Source organism: Micropterus salmoides, unplaced genomic scaffold (assembly GCF_014851395.1).
Source record: "Micropterus salmoides isolate LMB-PRFRI ecotype aquatic unplaced genomic scaffold, ASM1485139v1 Ms_hic_scaffold_22, whole genome shotgun sequence".
Lineage (NCBI taxonomy): Eukaryota > Metazoa > Chordata > Actinopteri > Centrarchiformes > Centrarchidae > Micropterus > Micropterus salmoides.
The window spans coordinates 14,708,635-14,728,208 of NW_024041373.1; the positions used below are offsets into that span (position 1 = coordinate 14,708,635).

Here is a 19,574-nt window from a genome sequence, read left to right on the forward strand (position 1 = left end):
CCCAGAAGCAGACTTAAAACCAGAGGAGATCAAGCCTTTAGTGTAGCTGCTCCAAACCTGTGGAACAACCTGCCAGTCCATATGAGAACCGCCCCAACTCTCGAACGTTTTAAATCATTGTAAAAACACATCTCTTTTCTCTGGCATTTCCTTCGACTTAAGTCTGTTATTATTCCTGGCAATTTTAATATCACTATATATCGTATACTGTATATTATAATGTTTTGTTGCTGTACTTTTACTGTGTGAGTAGTGTCTTGTTGTTATTTAACCTGTTATTGTTATTGTATTTAACCTGTGAAGCACCTTGGCCAACCTTGGTTGTTTTAAGTGTGCTATGTAAATAAAATTGATATTGATATTGATAAGAGACTATCTGTAACTTTAAACATAACCATTATATATACCTTAAGCACTGGTGTTTTACTGTATTGAGGTGTTTAGACCTTGCTAGTGTTTCCATTTTTGTTTCCTACTTTATATTTGTCCTTCCATACTGTATCTTGCAAATTGAAATATATATTTCATTCTAATCCACTACATTTAAACTAACAATAGTACATAAAGAAGTAAAAATTGACAAACGATCTCACCCCAAGGTCCATTTAGTTGTTGTTCTGGGTCTTTCGATTGTTACATGATCTTTCTCAGCATGTGGAGTTACCCAGTTGTCATGAAAATGTTTTCTGAGTGCCCAAAGGACTTCCTGCCCATGTTGGCTTAAAAGTTTCTTTCTTGACATTGGAAACAGCAATTGACAATCTCAAGGTCCATTTAGTAGATTAGTCCATTTAGTGACAATTATCTTCAATTTATTCAACCATTATCTTCAATCAGTGACAACATTATGACATCCACCACTGCTTAGAAATGCATTGTGATTACTTTGCCAGACAAACTTAAATATTTACTTTTTTGTGTTTGTTTTATAAAGGTAAAGATCAGAAATGGTGAACAATGACAGGAATATCTTTTGTAGATGTGCATACAAGCAAAGGCAATACTCTCTATATTTAGTCTCCTCCATTTTCTCCTCCATCTTTCTTCAGAAGTACCCTAATTTATTCTTATACATTTGACTATTGGTCAAAATATTTGATAAACATTTCTGTATTGTGGTCAGTTGTTGGGTCCACATGGAAAAATATAATGTACTTACACACACAGAGACCCCGGGGCAGAGAGTGCTGGATGTATTAATGGATGATGCCAGAGACACAGGTCAGGAGGGCCAGAGTCGCTGAGGCTCCATGGAGCAGAGAGACAACAGGGTGTCAGAAGCTAGATAATCAGTGGAGGTGCTGTGGTTCTGTTGGTTTTCTTCACATCATGGCCTTCATTCCTCAGACCGCTGGGGTTCTGCTAAAAGGGGTGAGGGAACTGTTACCATGGAAACTAAGAGGCAAGCGTAAGTACGTGGGTTCATGTGTTTTACTTCCTCTATCTGATTTTCATTATCTTTGGCTGTGAAACACAGCCAACATCATGAGGTTTGCTTGCTTTGAGATGAAGTGGCATTATGGTGGTCGACGTGACGGGCTATAGTTGTTGCAGTACATTTGTGTGGCAAGTTATATTCCACTATGAAGTGAAGTCCTTGTTTAAATTGATTGTGAGTGAAAACTGTTGATGTTTGACTTGATGTGTTTTGAATTGAAATTCTCCGCTGGCATTGAATACAGTTTGCTGAATGTGGCGTGGTGATATGAGAGCCAGTCTGACTGGGGACACACCGTGTGTTTCTAGGGGTCACGCTGTGTTGCTGTTGTGTGGCAATATCTACTGTTTGAAGTGGTACTCGTGGTCTCCCATCGCTAAGCCAGGTCAGCGGGAAATTACCAATTTGACTTGACGGCATGAATCACTCTGATGTTGCATCTGTCCGTTGCATGGAGTGTGTTTTCGGTTTTACAGGCATGTGTGCATGTGCGTGCGGAAACAGAATTACATTTGCAGACTTGAGTGTGTGTGTCTAACCTATTTGCTATGGTTGGTGATTGCAGGTAATCCTTCCAACAGCCAAAGCAAAAAAACCATAAAGCAGCGATTCCTCAAGCTGCTGCCATGCTGCAATCCCTCGGTTACCCCCTCAATCAGTGAAAGCAAGTGCTCCTTCACTCTCTTTACATCTGAACTTCATTGCATGTGTCCAGCTTCTTTAGGGGACTAAAAAGGTTCATACAGACTCTTGTATGGATACAGTCCTGTACTCATAGCCACCGCAACAGACAGTGCACACATTAATCCACATACAGTCACATAGGAACACACAACCCCACACACGCTGAAACACTGGTGTTGTTGCTGCTAATGGGTCAGACCTGTTTTCCCATTTTGTGATTCTAAGTGTGTTCTGTTCTCGTGGGCAATGGACCGTGCGTGCGTGTGTGAGTCCTATCACAGAGATACCAGGCTGATAAAGATTAAAGTGAGGTCAATACGAGTAGGATCTAGAGGTCTGAGAACGTATAATATATGACATTTGCTATGAGTTGTCAGGTATTTTTTGGAGAAACAGATGGAACGAGAACGGGATGAGGAATATCTGTTAGTGACCACATTTCCACACCTTTTAAAATGTCTCTTCTTCATTTTTATTAGCGTTAAATCTCTTCTCTCACTTCCTTGGCATTTAGGGTTCTCCCCACTTTCTTCAGTGTACTTGAGCTTTCAGACAGGAAATTCAGTCGTTTTACAGATGTATTACTGACCATGTTTTGCTTTGTGATATGAAGTGCTGTAACTTATGATGGAACAAAGATGTGTGGAAATTGCTTGATATAGTAACCTCACAATTATGGATAAAAATTGCATTCATGTTTTGATGCAGTGATAAAATAATGATGAACATTGTTGTAAATAAAGGATAGTATTTTGCTCTATGAATAAAGTATAATACTTATATAATACTTGCATGATGAGCTCAGTGTCAGTTTCATTATAATTTGTTGGCCAGGTCAGGGTAGTGATGATGCTAACTGACATTGGTCTCTTCCTCACACAGACAGCGTGGAAGATGACTTTGAGTTATCCACTGTGTGCCATCGCCCTGAAAGCATGGACAAGCTGCAGGAGCAGACTAAGTTCACCAAGAAGGAGCTGCAAGTGCTCTACAGGGGCTTCAAAAATGTAGGTCTGGCTGAAGAAGAGAGCGATGAGGCAGGGGAGAGAGATGGCAAATCAACAAATAAACCTAAAACAATCTGGTTCTAGTTACATCAATATGGGAGTTAGAGCAGTATCAGTCTGGTGAGAGCTGACGTTACATAGTAGTGCTTTATATATTCTGTGCAAGGTGGGAACTAATGAGTTTTCTCACATTTGTATCCCAGGAGTGTCCAAGTGGTGTGGTGAATGAGGAGAACTTTAAGACCATTTACTCCCAGTTCTTCCCGCAGGGAGGTGAGTTGCCAACTTCTACCACTAAAGCTGAAAAGCTGTGTCCATAATACTTTAATTTACACCGTTTTTTTCTAGTATAAATAACATCATTCATCTGATTCTGTAGAGGTACACATGCTTTTCATCATCACAATGAAATGAACTAATTAACTCATTATAAATTTGCTCTGCTGAACTATAGTTCTTGCACTGCAAAAGGGTGAGGCCATTTTTCATTTCATGATATTTAGGTTGATGAAATGTTAACCACTCGCCTCCAGTTGTATTTGAAATTATTCTTATATCTAGGCTATATTTAGCCCGCTGCTAATCCTAGCTGTTCAAAGACTTTGCCTCATGTTTCGGGGGCACACGGGTTACTGTAAGTCTCTACCTTTGCAGATTCAAGTATGTATGCACATTTCCTGTTTGAAGCCTTCGACACTAACAAGAACGGCTCAGTTAGTTTTGAGGTGAGCTCTATTCTTATATCGGCTTCCTTTTAAGAGATAAAAGAAAAATATGTGCTCCAAGTGAAACTTGCCACCACAGCTGTATCCACAAAGATGTGTATTCCCTCTACATACCTGCCCACAGAGTTAAGTGCTGTGAGAAAGATTTGACTTAATTTACTGTGTCAAGATTCAAGTAATGCCAAAACAATACAGTTAACTGTTCCCCTTCTATCCCAGGACTTTGTATTTGGCCTGTCTATTATCCTGAGAGGGACCATTAATGACCGGTTAAACTGGGCGTTCAACCTCTATGACCTGAACAAGGACGGTTGCATCACCAAAGAGGTAACACACACCCATGTCACACTGGTCACACTGTTCTTTGGTTGCTCTGAATTACCTGCTTTAATGGCTTCTAAGCAGGGCCGTAGCTACCAGTGAGGACTTTAGCGCCATGTCCTTGGTATGTATAGGGATGTTAAGGGTTTTGGCAACCTACTATTATGTATAAATTTCAATTTAGGAGGAAATCGAGTGCGGGAATTGGCTGAAAGTTATTGATCACTGGCTTCATCAACTTTACTATGTCAACTATGTCAAACATACAGTATATATTTATATAACCAGGATATAAGTTATTTTTGGGTGTAACTGAAAGAAAATAGTCACACTCTAACAAAACGTACACTAGTCATTTTTTTAATGAAACAAGGACAAAAAATACAATAAAATCAAATTATCCTAAAATCTTGTATGTAGGCTTCTAGGAGTCATGACCTATGTACTTTCCAACATTTCTACATTCTATAATAAAATGTTCTCCCTTTTGTCATTCACTTTCCAGGAGATGTTGGACATCATGAAGTCCATCTATGACATGATGGGGAAGTACACATACCCCAATATGCAGGACGATGCTCCAAGAGAACATGTGGAGAGCTTCTTCCAGGTCAAACTCAACAGTCTTTATTTTCTACATTGAACAAAATTATAACCCCACACAAATATATTCTGTAAAAGAAGATAATGTACAAAATTAATTCAGTACAATACTTCTTTAGTGAGTAAATCTTTGGCTGCCATTTCTTTTCTTTTAGAAAATGGACCGGAATAAAGATGGGGTGGTCACTATAGAGGAGTTCATCGAGTCATGCAAAAAGGTGGGAAAAAAGGAAAAGCGGACTTTCAAATCCTAAAGAAATACTAAATATACTTATTTGCATTCTTGCCAAGAGGTAGATGAATACACTCATGTCTGTGCACTAAGTGTGCAGCTAGAGGCAGAAGCCGATCAGCTTAGCTTTACATAAAGACTGAAAGTCGGGGGACATAGCAAACCTTGCTCTTTCCAAAGTTCAAAAATCCTTCCTCCTGGAAGAATTAACGGAGACTCATCATTTTGCATTTCTGTTTGTGCACAGACAAAGCAAATAAGATATAACATGTTAATTGGTCCGGTTTAGAGGTGCTGGTAGCTGGATCTTTTTACTTTGGACAAAGCCAGGCTACCTGTTTCCCGCTCTTTATGCTAAGTGTCTCCCGGCTCAAGCTTCATATCAATTTTCTCACCTAAAGCTCAGCAAGAAAGAAAATAATGCAAAATGTCAGCCTATACCTTTAACCCTCACTTTCCCTAGTGTGAATCATTTAGGTAATACTCCTTACCCAAACCTCTTGTCCATGTCTAGGACGAGAACATCATGCAGTCCATGCAGCTGTTTGACAACGTCATCTAAGAATCTGGACCAGAGAGGATGCTGGCACCAGGGAGAGGTGTGTGTGTGTGTGTAAGAGGAATTGGAATTGGAATTGAAAAGAGAGAAAGTGATTGCAAATGTAAGTGTGTGTGTGTGTGTGTGTGTGTGGCGCCGTCCTCTGACTTGCAAGCTTGTGTTTGTGTGTCTGTTGAGAGCTGGGAGTCCTGAGGGCACCGAGAAGCCCTCTTCCTGGACCCCAAGCAACAATGGAGTTTTCCCAACTCCCTTCCTCATCATGCAGAACCTTCGTTTCACACCAGAAACACAGAGAAAGAAGGAAAGCAGTGGACTCACAGGCACTGGCACACCCAAGACCCCTCAACTGTTTTATTTTAACTTTTATTTATGAAGTTACAGATGAAGGAACTATATCAGCCTGTAATGGCTGAACTCAGAGGGAGGAAGTTGCTCCCGAACCTTGATCTAACACTTTTCCCCTTTTCCCTGTGATTTGGATTTGTGAATCTGATCCTGCCTCTGTGCATGTGGGTGACACCTCCCTGGAGCCGCTAGCCGTATTTACCCCTCATGCCCCGGCTATAAAGAGAAATGAGTCTGCTGCCATCTAGTGGAGGAGAGAGAGAAAGACACTTCCTGAGGAAACAACTGATGAATTGGAGATCCAAGCGTTCTTGTTTCATGGGGGTTCAAGTGTTGTTTTCCATGAGGAACTGATTTCAGTATCGCATGATGATGTCACTAATATCCAATTATGTATTTACAGAGATACTCCAAAGTCTGCTTGTCTGTCTGCTGTTCCTAGTCATTCACAGGTGCCTCACCCTTTGTGTATGTGTGTGCGCATGTGTAACAGAAAGAGATGTCACCCATCTTACTCTAATGGGACAATACCCACCTCCATTCATGAGATTCTGGTAGAATAATTTCCGGCCTTCCAAACTATTACAGTCCTAGCTGTAGGTGTCTATTAACTGTTGTATATTTTCTTGCATTCCCAGTGGCGTGGTAGTAGGCAGTACGTGGGGATTGCACAGTGTTTGACAAGCTCCATCCCATCCCAGCTTCTCTCAACACAGGGATGGCATACCACAGTCGTACTTGTCTATCAATATACATTCAAGGGGAATTTATTAGTTTGCAGACTGTATTTGTGAACTTCTTGTAATCGGAAATGTCACGTGGTTGTAGCAGGTTCTGCCACTTCAAAGAAAATCTCAAAACCCTAGTTGCATTAAATTAGGCTCATTCAATTTCAAAGAGGCATAGTGTGTGTGTGTGTGTACACTGTTAGTGAGACATGGTTCGATATTAATTTTTTATGCCCCCCATTCCGTATTCTCCCTCTCTCTGTAACACCAAAGAGAAGATACATTTAAGAGGTATAGAAAGCCACTCTAAATTAAGACATAAAGCCCACCCGTGGGTGAAGAGAGAGGGGGATGCTGTGTAGTAAGTAGGGCAAGGGGCAATCAGAGATAAAAGGATGTCATTTTGTAAACCGGCACCATGGTGTGCTGTCCAAACAGAAGTGTAGCTTTAGGTTATAAACCCACTTGTTGCACTCTGATGAATTAATTATTTTGGGAGAATTTGCAACCACGTATTAATTTCCTTCTTTTCAAACTAGAACTACTCTTAAATCTAAGTTGGTGTAAGTTGAAGAGGCACTCAAGCCTGTGATTAAATAGGCTGTAGTGTCATTTAAATGCAGAGAGAATAAACACGGAAAAGCAATAATGTTCTCTACCACGTATCAGCACCTTTGCACTCATCCGACCTCTCATTCCTCTCAGAGCACAGTATTACGGTGTCCTAGGGCCCTGATGAAAATATGCACATCTAACCCTGCAATTATATTTTTTCCTGTTCTTTTACTTTTCTGGGGGAAAAAGTGGTTTGGCTCTGATTGTTCCTTGCCAACAGTTTTTAACTTCCATTCCTGACCACAAGTAAAACCTGTCTATACCCGCATGTACTGTGTCTAGAACAATGAAAACCTACTAACCCGGTGTACTGACTGTCTAGTTAGCTAGCCTCAACTGGTTGCATTATGTATTGAAAGTGTATATTTTGTACAGAGACAATAAAAATCACAGTTACTATGCAAAATGGACTGGAGTTTGAATTAAAAAAAAAAAAAAAAAGACTGTACATAATTGTCTCATTGCTAAAGACTATCACAATTTTTTTTTAATCTTATAATGCATTATCACAATGTCAACAGGAAACAGTTCATAACTTAAATATACATAATCATACATATATTCCCAATAGCCACATCTGATTCAACTAAAAGGCAGTATGGCCAGACACAAGGCAACAGGTGAGCAACCGATCTGTAACAAACTGTTCGTTCCAAACATCCTTTTAAAACTGTGTACATGAAAAACAGCACTTCAGTCTACTTAAGATTATACCCTGCAGACTTCTGGCAGGCTGAAAACCAAATATGTACCCTTCACTGGGAACCATATTGCTGTGTCACTGAAGCTCAATAGAAAGTGAAAAACTGCTCGTTTTTGCTTGTGCATGTCTTTGTTTAATTCCTTGCTAAACAAAACACTTCACACTAAGTTGTTGCCTTCTGATGGCAACATGCATCCACAAATGGTTTAGTCAATTCCGCATCGACAGCCCTGATGTATCTTGCAATTTGTTTCAACAACACTCAAATAACACCCCTGCTTTAACAACTGTGGGATGAAATAATTGAATGTCACCATGTGACAATTACTTTGCAGCAGCACAGAACAGATGCTTCTGCATATGTTTAAAAGTCTAGTATAAAATGAAAAACATTTCTCAGTTTTCTCTGGATGCCTCGTGTACAACACTGCTGACTCTTAGAAGCTTGTAGTGTGGCTAGAAGGGATTGGATTTGTCCGCAAAAGGAGCAGGCATTTACTTGGGCATCTTGCGGAGCTCTGCCAGAACCCAAATGGCCAGGGAGAGAAGAGCAACAGAGCCAGACTGGTGAACTGCTGCCAGTGGAGTGGGGACATACATTAACAGGGTGCTGATACCGAGGGCAACCTGAAGAGCACAAACGCACAGAGTTTAGTTACACTGAAGAGTAATAGACTGAGTTCCCATGTTTCTGGGCTGATTCTCAGCCTACCTGTCCATAGGCCATTGCTGTGAGGAGGCTGATGGCAATCTTAGCCCTCCTGGGCAGCACCATCCTCCGTGAGAACAGATAGAGGCCTGTAACTGCGGTCAAAGAAGAGATTCCCTAGAGAGAAAAAAAAAATACAGAAGACCTTCAACAACCTAATTCAAATGTACACAATTTTACATTATAATTATGACATTTTGAGTTATTATTATTATTATATAGTAGTTATTATATTATTAAAAACAGCACTTTAGTGATTATTTCTGTTTAGAAATAATAACATACCAATATCCTGTGGTCAAACTGCACAGTTGTAGGATTTTCAAAGAAGTTCTTCACAGCAGGAGAGAAAGCCAGCAGATCATCAGGAATCCATCGTTCTCCCATCTTAGGGAAGGAGTTATACACCAGCCCAGCATCCAAACCGGCAACAAAAGCACCTGTGTAAAAGCATTTGTAAAATTGTTACTTAAATTCTGCAGTTTTTATACCCCCTTGACTGTCCACATTATGCTCTACAGTAGATTGCACTGTACTACCTTAGCTTCAGGTATGAAACCGGAAGCCAAAGGATCTTTTTGCATCCCCACAGACACTTGACTCTGAGAGCACTGCCATTACTACATAGATAATTCTAGAGAAATGCAGTCACATATTTAGGTTTATGCCATTACATTCACACAAGAACAAACAGTACCTGAAAGAGCAGTAAGGAAGACAAGTCCACCAGTACCCTTGGCAAACCTCCTGAGCTGCATGAGACGTTTGGTTTCTGCCACCTATGAAGGAGGTGCTGTCATGAATAAAAAAATATCTACTTGCAAACTGTGGGACATTTGCTAACAGAGACCCAGGTTAAACCTGTATTTAGATGTAGAAAAAAAACTATAATAATAGGTGTTTAGCTTGTAGGCAAGAGACTGTCTCTGTACCTTATGTGCAGGCATCAGCAGAGTAAGTCCTGTCCAGAGACTGGCACAATAGAGCAACAAGGCAGAACCAAGGTGAGCACTCAGACGATACTGGCTGACCCGTGGGATGTCATAAGACTCAGGCTTCTCCTCCAGACCACTTTTTACCATGTACCACCCCAGAAGGCCCTGAGAGGATACACACACACACACACACACATTTTTGACAACTTCCCTAAGATCCTCTCCCATCACCACAGCTGTATTTAGTCTTACCTGGAAGAAGACAAATCCACAAAGCCCCAGCACTTTCCCCTTCATGGAGCGAGTCAAGTATCCTTTCCTCCAGAAGTAAATGGTGGGGAGGATGTATGCAAGTCCTACAAGCCTACCCCACATGCGATGACCCCACTCCATGTAGAAGATAAACTTAAACTCTGGCAGAGTCATGTCATGGTTCATTCTGGGAAAACACAATGACAACGGATAGTAAATTTTGACATAAATACCCAACTCATTATTTTGTTTACTACAAAACACTGAGATATATTCAATTTCTTCTTTGTGAAAGCTAATTAAATGAAAATATAGGCCTGTTTTTCCATGATTAGAATAGGGATGGGAATCGCAGGGTACCTCACTATTTGATACGATACACGATGCATGGCTCATGATAATATCACAATTCAGCAATTCTGCGATAATCGATCTATCGATAGACAATCCTAAAATGATACATCACGATACCTGTCTAACTATGAATCCAAAATGCCTGTAAAAAAGTTCTCCATTTGCTGCAAATCCAAACTGTTAGATATACTGTAGTACAATTCTGCAGCACATGTTTTTCAGTCTGTAAATTAAAATTACAGAACTTGAGAAACTATGAAATTTTAATATAATAAACCTTTCTTTATAAAAAAGGCACATAAAATTCACTGAATTTTTTGCTGAAAATACAAATTGCTGTGTACCATCTAAGCCTAATATGTACATCACATTATATTGACAACTGTTCAGTGACACAAGATTGCACTGCCCTTTCTCCACCTAGTGACAGCTGTATTTTTAGGCCACTGGGAATTTTGGGTTTGAGTTCTGACCGTTTGGTGTTGCTGTAGCTAGTCAGTGAGGAGTGCTGAAGCAGATCAAGTCAGTGAAGTTAGCAGCTCGTTTATTTCACACAGAGCTCAGGAAACATATGCACTTTTAGTATTTGTATTAGTATTATATTTAGTATTACACAGTATGTCGCTCAGGATGTTCAGCATGTGAAGCAAAATGTGTAGTTTATGTTAAGATTATATTGTCGCGAGTCTAATGTCCATTAGCATTTTAATGGAGATTCCCGTTATATGTTAATATTGAGCTAACCGTCAAATCGCTAATTTTTATACATTTTATGTATCGATATGATGGGCTGAAATATTGATACAGTATCATAGAAAAATGTATAACGATATATTGCTGTGTTGATTTTTTGGCACACCCCTAGTTTAGAACCACTGCTGATTTTTTATTTTTTTTAACATTACAGATTTAACTTGAGTTGTTGTCAAGCATTAGTCTGTGAATTAAAAGATGTTTATCAATTTGGAAAATGACAGCAGGCTACAAACTTGCCTTTAAAACTGTACAAATGTGTGTCTTCTAAGACTGGGCCTTACATTTTGAATTCAGGAAACTGCTGGTACTTGGAAAACTCAGCCTCCCACTCTGCCTGTGACTGAGGTGGCTTCATCTCTCTCACCAGATGCCAGTCAACCATGGAAAGCCCAGATTCTGTTAGCCTGATTAAAACAAATGAACATACACAGTAAGCACCTATCAGCAGCACTTCAATACAAGGATGCCTTTTATATACACAGTATCAACACATTTACCTTGTGACACCACCCAAGACAACAGCTCCAACCACCAGCCCACTGCAGCCGAGTAACCAGCGACCCACTATGCGATTTGTGGCTGCGTTGGGGACGATAGATGCTGCTGGGGCAGAGGAGGCCCCTGCCTCAGCTGTGACTGTGCTCTGACCTCTCTTCACAAGCCATTGCCGTAGCTGTGGACTCTTCTGAGGTCGTAAATAAAAGGAGAGATGGAAAATAAAAATAAAACAACACTGGACCACATAACTTCTAAATTTATGTACCTAAAACTGCCATGTTTATCTTGCTGACAAAAAAGAAGAAGAAATCTTAATCCTACAGCATACAATTATATTGTAAACAAAAACTGTACTTTCAGTCTTGTCATAACAGTTTGGTCAAGACCCTTTTCTGTTTCATGACACATGACAAAAGCCCCCGTACACAAAGCCAAGTCCATAAAGAAATAGTTTTCCCAGTCTTGTGTGGAAGACCATGACTGGCCTGCACAGAGCCCTGACCTCAACACCATCAAACATCTCTGGGATGAACTACAACTCAGATTAGGGGCCAGGCCATTTGACACAACATCAGGGGCCAGGTTTCAAAAGCTTGTCGAAAGTTTACCCCGAAGAATGGAGAGTCTTATAGCAGCCTATTGATGTCCATTGTATAGAAGGAAATAACAAATCACATACAGGAGTAATATTGCGGATGTTCCCATAGTTTTGGCCATGTAACACATGATTAACCAACATGTTGACTTTATACTGATGACAAGTTAAGAGATCCAGGAGTCTAGACATAAGGACTGCAGGCTGACTGGTTGGTTGTTTGGATGGTTGTTGGGGGAATTTAGTTAACGTTACTGGAAAACGCAATATGGGCACATTTAGGTTATTAAGACATTCACAATATCGGTTCTTTCATAGGTTCCATTCATTTTTCCAGCTTTAACGTTGATTTGACAGTTAACAGATCAGCATGATGGGAGGTCGCTGAGTTTTAAAAAAACTGTTGGGTTAAGTGACACATGCGCGGACGTGACTGCTAGCAAGTAACGTTACAACCAGCCAGGTAAAGATACCTGCACTTAACTAACGTACATAAACGCGAAAACAACAAATTGTCGTAAAATCGTGTCGTAATTATGTTGCTTCAGCTTGCTGTGCAGTGTGTGACCTTTTTCATGCTTATCTAATGCTAGTTAGCTAATGCTAGCAGCTAGCTTTTATACTCACACTATTGTGTCGTAACGTTAGTCCCTTGCCGGCATTTCTGCAACCGCAAAAAAACGTTGTCCGTACTGAAGAGAGTAACATCTTTGTGCCCTAATGTCCTTCAGCACCGAGATGGTCCTGCAGATGATGTAACGTTGAAAGATGAAGCTTAGGTAAAGGATGTTACACGCCCACCATGTTTCTTAACTAACAGTTCAACTTTGACCTCATGACGTCACAACAAATCGACGAGCAAATTAAGATTTTATTTTTTCTTCGTTAGACGAGAAACACAATATAATATATATCCAACAAACACGACAAATAACAAGATGATTTATTCTTTTTTTAAATTCCACTGTGCAGAAACGGGGCGTCCAGGTGGTTGTGCATGTTTTATGTCTTAGCGTATCCTGCATGAGCGGTCACCCCACTCCCTGTGGACCATTAACTTTGTAGCACCGTCCACCGGCCAAACCATGTGTTCGAAATTCAACTATCCGGAAAACGCTGATCCACTGGTGTGGCTGGGTGTATAACTTATGAGTTGTGGTCAGGCACTCAGACAACATGTACTGAATTCATGTCGCTACCAATCAACAGATAAGGTCTATGAATCGATAGGAAGTGGATTTGACAGGTAGTTGTTGTGGAAATTACCATTGTTAGTCGAAGGATTGTGGACGTGTTAACAAATTCAAACTTTGTCTTTTTCTGTCCCTGTTTGTCTTTCTCCCATTCCAGACTGTCAGTATGGCAGAAGGCTTTTTAATGGAGGTGTGTGTGGACTCCGTGGAGTCTGCTGTCAATGCTGAACGAGGAGGTTGGTCATGTGTAGTGAACACTGTTGAGCTTTTTCTGTTAAACCCACCATGGCCTATTTGCTATTGCTATACTGTCATACTTGAAAGTAAAGAGATAAGGTTTCAGTCAATCAGACCTGTTTAAGCTCCGTCTCAGACAGATCTTAGTGTGTGATCAGTGCACATGCAGTCGTTATTTCATTTCTCAAAGGTCAATAAAGGTATGGACCATGAAGGTACAATTAGGTGCAGTATGAACATTTGTGTCTCCGGACAGGTGCAGGCCGACTTGAACTGTGTTCTAGTCTTCTGGAGGGAGGACTCACTCCCAGTCTAGGTGAGCACAGTTCATTTCTTTACAGATATTCATGCACAGCCCTAAGGTCTTGAGTGTCTGCTAAGACCACACAAGCACGCAGAATCACATATGCCACCATTATTTACTTTTCCACAGGTCTACTGCAGGTAGTGAAGCAGTATGTCAAAATTCCAGTCTATGTGATGATACGGCCACGCGGGGGGGACTTCCTGTACTCAGACCAGGAAGTGGAGGTGATGAGGAAAGACATAGAGCAGATGAAGAGTCACGGCGCTGATGGACTTGTGCTGGGAGCCCTGACAGAGGATGGACGGGTGGACACAGAGCTCTGTATGGAGCTACTGGGTAATGTCTGCCTGTATATTTGATCTTATCTGTATGGGCTTACAAGGCATGTAACAAAAACAACCAATGGTGGATGAAGTATTCAGATCCTTTACTTAAGTAAAAGTACTAATACCTCACCGTAAAAATACTGTTGCAAGTAAAATTACTGCATTGAAAATATTACTTAAGTAAAAATATGTAAGTACAATCAGGAATATTTACTCAAAGTATTAAAAGTAAAAGTACACAATACAGGATGAAAAATGTCCCCTGTGACTGTTAAACTATTATATATAATACCGGTAGATTATTATTACTCATCCATTCATGTAAAAGCAGGATATTACTGTTGTAGTTGGTTTGGGTTGAACAATTTTGTATCACACTGCTACTGTTTTGTCCCAACCTCAAAATTATTAAAAAGCAGTAATTCTTCCCATTTGTGAAGCTTAACCATTCATTTTTTTCTACATGAAATATTACAGTTAGCATAATAGTTGTCAAATAAATAATGTCAATCAACGTGTGCGTAAATGTACTAGCTGTACTTGTATAAACTGTTGGGTACTTTAATTTATAAAAAAAAAACATCATCTTTTTTAAACTTTTCATATGTTTTGTGTGTAAAAATCTTACTTTGTAAAGTAAGTAGTAACTGAAGCTGTCAGGTAAATGTAGTGGAGTAGAAGTAGAAAGTGGCAAGAAAAGAAAATACTCCAAGTAAAGTGCAAATCCCTCTAATTTTTACTTAAGTACAGTACCTGAGTAAATGTACTTAGTTACTGTCTGACACTGCAAACAAAGCCAACACATTTATAAGATCTGATGTACTTTAAAACTATAGGTCCAAACTTAATTAGATGGTTGATCTGTTGTTCACATTGCTTTCTGAAGTGTACAAAAAAGTGTTTTAAATGTACTATAAACATTTTATCTTTTGACATAAGAGTTTCAAATATCAGAACATGCAACATTTAAGGATTTAAAAGCTGTCAATAATGCCTAATATATGTAGCATTGTTTATCCCTAAGTCTAACGTAGGAGTCTTGGTGCACAGTGTTTGTGAGGAGAAATCAGTCCAGTAAAATATTCCTGAAATCTGAAAGATAGAATAGAAAAGAATACAATAGAAGCCTTTATTGTCATTATATTACCATGAATACAATAAAATTGTGCCCTTTCCAGTGGTGCTTAAAAATCACATAATGTAGTCACAGAAAAGGTTCTTACATTTCATTACAGCTGGTTATTTATGCTGTAAGAAACTGTGAGTTTTACTCACCCCCTGATTCAAAGCATAGTTTGTGTTGGCAGTATAAACTAAAGCAAATTCAATGAAACTGCACAGCAGTACGGCATTGAGCGTGTAGGCTCATGTGTTCGGAATGTGCAACTTTTTTATAATGCAACTTTGCAAGTGGCGTGTTGTGTTTGAGGTTTTGTATAGTTCCATTTTAATTTTTCTGAATGTCGCTTTTTCCTCTCCAGCTGCTGCTCGACCTTTGCCTGTCACCTTCCACCGAGGTAAAGTTTTCATTTTAAATCACGTGACTTGAAGCTTTTAAAAATATTTGCAGCTTCCAGCAATTAGACTTGGGAAAATATCAGGAAGACTCAATGGAATAGAAGCCCTTTTCGAGGGTTTCCATCAGTAATTCCAAGCGTGGCACCTAAAAGGTGCAGGAAGTAATATTGAGTCTCAAGTCATGTTATTAAACTGATATTGATCCTGCTGCAGCTTTTGACATGGTTCATGACCCAGCGGTTGCTCTGGAGACACTGCTATCATTAGGGTTCCAACGTGTGTTGACAAGTGGCTGTGACACCTCTGCATTAGAGGGACTCCCTGTCATTAAACGGCTCATTGATCAAGTATGTATAAACTATATGTGTGCATACATATTTCCATTCAGGCAGATGAAAATGGCACAGTTATTTATCTGTGCTAGGTAAATGGCATGTGTCTCTCCCGTTTCACCACACTCTCCACCTTTTCTTCCACTCAACAGGCTAAAGGGAGAATAACCATCTTGCCAGGTTAGTACTTTAACTTTTCTCTTGTATGCGGTTTATATTTATTTTTCTCTTTATTTAGCATTTTTTTAATACAGGAGGGGGTATTACAGAGAGGAACCTGCAGAGAATTTTAGAGGGTTCGGGCGCTCAAGAGTTCCACTGCTCAGCTCGCTCCACCAAGGATTCAGCCATGAAATTCAGGTTTGTTTAAATCCAGGCTCAATTCATTTAAAAGCTGAGAGGTGGGATCCCATGATTGCATACATTACAAAATGTCCTGCCACTATAAGGAATTAAACAATAAAGCATTTTTATTTTTTGCTGTGTGTCTGACAATGTTTCCGTGCGCAGAAACACCTGTGTGACAATGGGAGCTACTTTCTCGGCACCTGAGTACGGCCTGAAGGTGGCAGATGTGAGCAAAGTCCGCACTCTTAATGCAATAGCCAAAAATACCTTGTGAATGGGTACTGGCTAATCATGACCGACTGCAAAACAGAGACTTCAAATGTGATCCTGATTAATCATATGAATATGTCATCATTTATTTTCACTGAACCTCACAATAAGTAGATATTTCAGAATTGCCACAGAGTGCTGTTTTTCTCATTTTTTAAATCACTGATAAAACAGTCTTTGTAAAGTTAGAGCTCAGGGACAAAGCCCTGCAAGTTTGTGGACTGGAAAATGCAGTCTGTCTGCATACCTGTATGTGACCTCAGAAGTGGTGTAATAAAACACACTAGATTGCAAAATGAAATTAAAAATTTAAATAACAGTATGTTTTCCAGTTGCCATAGAGTTGACCTGTATTTATTTACAGCACTCCCTTTTTACATTGGAAAATACTCTATTTTTTTTCAAGGACAGAAACTCTGTGACTTATTTGTTTGCTCAGAATTTAATTAAAGTCTGAAATCAATTCAACAATTCAGTGTACTTTTCCTTCATGGTTGTCCAATGTCTCTTACAATTAAAACCAATCTCTTGTAATTTTTCATGTAAGAAATTGGCCGTACTAATGCAGAGCCAGGCTTCATTTACTCTAGTTTTAATTGTTGTTAATGAAGTTTAAGAGGTTAGAGAGTCATGTGACTATCTTCATGTTCACTGATTTCTAACCAGGCTGAATGAATCTGGTCTTTAAAATGGTGATTTAAATCTTACAGTGAAAACTGACCTCACAAGCAGCATTCTGGCTGTACCCAAGTGACAAATGTGAGCGAGTCGGTGAACCTGTGATGTCATTAAGTGAAGGAGCAGATCAATAGACAGTCAATGGGTCACTGTCATGGCATGAGATTATGTCACATCAGTGTAAACGGTTTTATACCCTGATTTGATCCTCATGTGTTTACAACTACTCAATCAACTACAAAGGTCGATTCACCTTGTCTGGGGGGGCAGTAACAGGTTAACTTTCAGCATAAGACACTGTTTCAGTAAGCAGGTTTGCTGAGTCATCTGGATGACCCCAGAACCCCTTCAAAACTGGAGCTTTACGCTATCCAGTTACTTCAATAAACCTACTTTTTAGAAAAGGCCGGGGTCAGCTGTAATAGCATATAATTCTATCATGTCTTATGTCTGACAGCATTGTGGTTCAATATGATTGATGAACTGTTCCTGATGGGATGATTTGTCTTGGTCTCATTACGTTGAAGCGCAGTTTTATACATTGATTTAATTCTCTTCTAAATGAACGTGACAGACACCTAAATATTCACTTTTGTAATAAATCTGTTTGACTTAACTATAACTATAAAATGTGGAGTCTCTGTAAGGTATGTATCCACCTTTGGTGTGTGTTCAGAGAGCAGAAGCAAGCAGATATAGTTGAGTTGGATGTTTAATATTTGAGTTTATTTATGCGCAGAGATTGCCCAGCTCAGACATTTGTATTTGTTACCGCAGTATACCCTACAATATATATTTTATGTATGAGAGTAGGCAAATTGTCTCACCTATTTATTTTATTATCTCTGGCTATAACTATGAAAGGGCATATTTCTCAGAGCCCAACATGGTGTATCCAAATGGCTTGTTTTGTTATGTTAGCTATCCACGATTAACCATGTCATCTCTAACCATAGCCACTCTGTGTTTCCTTTTTTGTTTGGCTTTTTTCTTTAAAGTGACCTTTGCCTCTTCTATGTTAATGTTGCACCTCAGACTGGATAGGAAACAGTTTTCAGTTAAATATTTATACACATCCCTAGTTTTAAATTACTCTCAGTTGTTGTCCGTTACAAGCAGCAAATATTTATTTTTGCCATTTTTTCAAATACAAAATGACAACATTTTTCTGCTCAACCTTAGCCTCTCTTTCATCTGTGTTTGTCACCCCCCTCATCATAGTTTCTCCCAGCCTCAGCCCGTGTTAAGTAATTGCACTACACTGTCTCGCTACACTGAGCTGACGTACGTACAGGCTAATTATCAAAGAACATCATGCTCACCTTTATGCACCATAGTTAAATCAGATACAGTGCACTTTGATTACGTATGGGTTGTGTTCATGTGTCACATGGCTGTCCTTGGGGCTACACACACAATGTGTCAGCCAGCTTGTGGCCATGCGGTGTTATCAAACATGTAATGATTAACCATCACACAGACAGAGTAATCTGTTTAACTGCCATCACAGTCATTGAAAGACTTTTCACACACATTCTTAAATACATATATAATAATGCCTTTGCTAGATATTATAGAGTGCTAATCCAAGAGGGGCTAACTTGATTAACCAACTTTTGAGAAGGAAAGCTTTTTGGATTCATGAATTAAACACAATTGAAACTCATGGTCTGAATGAGACACTAGATTTGAGCCCATTCCTGTGATGTTGATTATTATGTCTATCTCTGAGGTGGGTTTTTCCTTCAGAGAAAGTTAAGATACCGAATGTCTTACCCTCCCTTTTAGGGATATATGGTAGAGGTAGGAACGTCAGACTATTTTGCCTTAAGATACTTGTGACTTACATATGTTAAAAATATATATATATATTGTGATGTTTGTTGATCTGTTTGGATAATTATCACATTCTTGCCGTTTATATTCTAATACTTTGTATAAGATGCTGATTTTATAGATGTATATACATGAGAAAGGTGTCATGGAAAAAATTGATTGTGCTGGTCACATGACCTGCACAGAGTCTTGCACACCATGCATCGATCCATCCATCTTCATCCGCTTATCCGGGATCTCACTTTAAGTGTTTTTGTAATTTCACTGTGTGAGCCTGAAGAAGCAATGGGCGAAACGTGTTGCTCACAATAAAGGTAGTAAAGTCAGATCAGTGTGTGGTAGTTTGTTTTTTGACTTTACTTATATAATAATATTTGTAGCAACGTAAATTATTACATTACTACACTACAAGTCTACCTGGGTCATGCTGAGTATCCATTTTAATCTATTGCGATTTGATCAAGTTTTAT

General features: G+C 39.4%; 3 protein-coding genes across 7 annotated transcripts in view; 2 read left to right on the forward strand and 1 right to left on the reverse strand.

The window, feature by feature from the left end:
- The window catches only part of LOC119917262 (Kv channel-interacting protein 2-like), a 64,269-nt gene extending 56,606 nt beyond the window's left edge, over positions 1-7,663 (forward strand). For 2 of the 3 annotated variants that reach the window (XM_038737482.1, XM_038737480.1), the window contains exons 2-8: positions 3,005-3,129; positions 3,333-3,402; positions 3,784-3,854; positions 4,074-4,181; positions 4,681-4,785; positions 4,934-4,996; positions 5,525-7,663. In XM_038737482.1, coding sequence (XP_038593410.1) covers positions 3,005-3,129; positions 3,333-3,402; positions 3,784-3,854; positions 4,074-4,181; positions 4,681-4,785; positions 4,934-4,996; positions 5,525-5,572 — 590 coding nt within the window. In that variant the 3' untranslated portion in view covers positions 5,573-7,663. The remainder of the gene's footprint in view (positions 1-3,004; positions 3,130-3,332; positions 3,403-3,783; positions 3,855-4,073; positions 4,182-4,680; positions 4,786-4,933; positions 4,997-5,524) is intronic. The other variant, XM_038737481.1, reaches the window with a different exon arrangement.
- A 63-nt stretch (positions 7,664-7,726) lies between these two features.
- Positions 7,727-12,880, reverse strand: LOC119917259 (cytochrome c oxidase assembly protein COX15 homolog). 2 transcript variants are annotated; one of them, XM_038737477.1, is made up of 9 exons: positions 12,687-12,880; positions 11,464-11,648; positions 11,248-11,370; positions 9,857-10,043; positions 9,602-9,769; positions 9,367-9,448; positions 8,955-9,109; positions 8,673-8,786; positions 7,727-8,587 (listed from the first exon to the last, which is right to left on the reverse strand). In XM_038737477.1, the coding sequence occupies exons 1-9, from the start codon at positions 12,765-12,767 to the stop codon at positions 8,456-8,458; spliced, it is 1,227 nt and encodes a 408-aa protein (XP_038593405.1). In that variant the 5' UTR covers positions 12,768-12,880; the 3' UTR covers positions 7,727-8,455. The 2 variants fall into 2 exon arrangements, with proteins under 2 accessions (XP_038593405.1, XP_038593404.1); XM_038737476.1 differs by having other exon boundaries at positions 11,464-11,651; positions 12,687-12,879.
- On the forward strand, positions 12,500-17,061 carry cutc (cutC copper transporter homolog (E. coli)). Of its 2 annotated transcripts, none has more exons than XM_038737479.1 (9): positions 12,500-12,522; positions 13,410-13,488; positions 13,746-13,805; positions 13,923-14,132; positions 15,604-15,639; positions 15,854-15,987; positions 16,125-16,152; positions 16,227-16,332; positions 16,483-17,061. In XM_038737479.1, exons 2-9 carry the CDS (start codon positions 13,419-13,421, stop codon positions 16,592-16,594), a joined length of 756 nt encoding a protein of 251 aa, XP_038593407.1. In that variant the 5' UTR covers positions 12,500-12,522; positions 13,410-13,418; the 3' UTR covers positions 16,595-17,061. The 2 variants fall into 2 exon arrangements, with proteins under 2 accessions (XP_038593407.1, XP_038593406.1); XM_038737478.1 differs by lacking the exon at positions 12,500-12,522 and adding an exon at positions 13,149-13,305.
- Positions 17,062-19,574: the final 2,513 nt, after the last annotated feature.

Bases quoted from the DNA above. Each gene is read 5' to 3' on its own strand.
- LOC119917259 (XM_038737476.1), bottom strand. From the start codon at position 12,767: ATGTTACTCTCTTCAGTACGGACAACGTTTTTTTGCGGTTGCAGAAAT. The intron at 10,044-11,247 runs GTAAGGCCCAGT...GTGTTTTCCCAG, and splicing joins CAGTTTCCTGAATTCAAAAT to AATGAACCATGACATGACTC. The intron at 8,588-8,672 runs GTAGGCTGAGAA...TGTGCTCTTCAG, and splicing joins CAGCAATGGCCTATGGACAG to GTTGCCCTCGGTATCAGCAC.
- cutc (XM_038737479.1), top strand. From the start codon at position 13,419: ATGGCAGAAGGCTTTTTAATGGAGGTGTGTGTGGACTCCGTGGAGTCT. The intron at 13,806-13,922 runs GTGAGCACAGTT...ACTTTTCCACAG, and splicing joins AGGACTCACTCCCAGTCTAG to GTCTACTGCAGGTAGTGAAG. The intron at 16,153-16,226 runs GTTAGTACTTTA...TTTTTAATACAG, and splicing joins GAGAATAACCATCTTGCCAG to GAGGGGGTATTACAGAGAGG.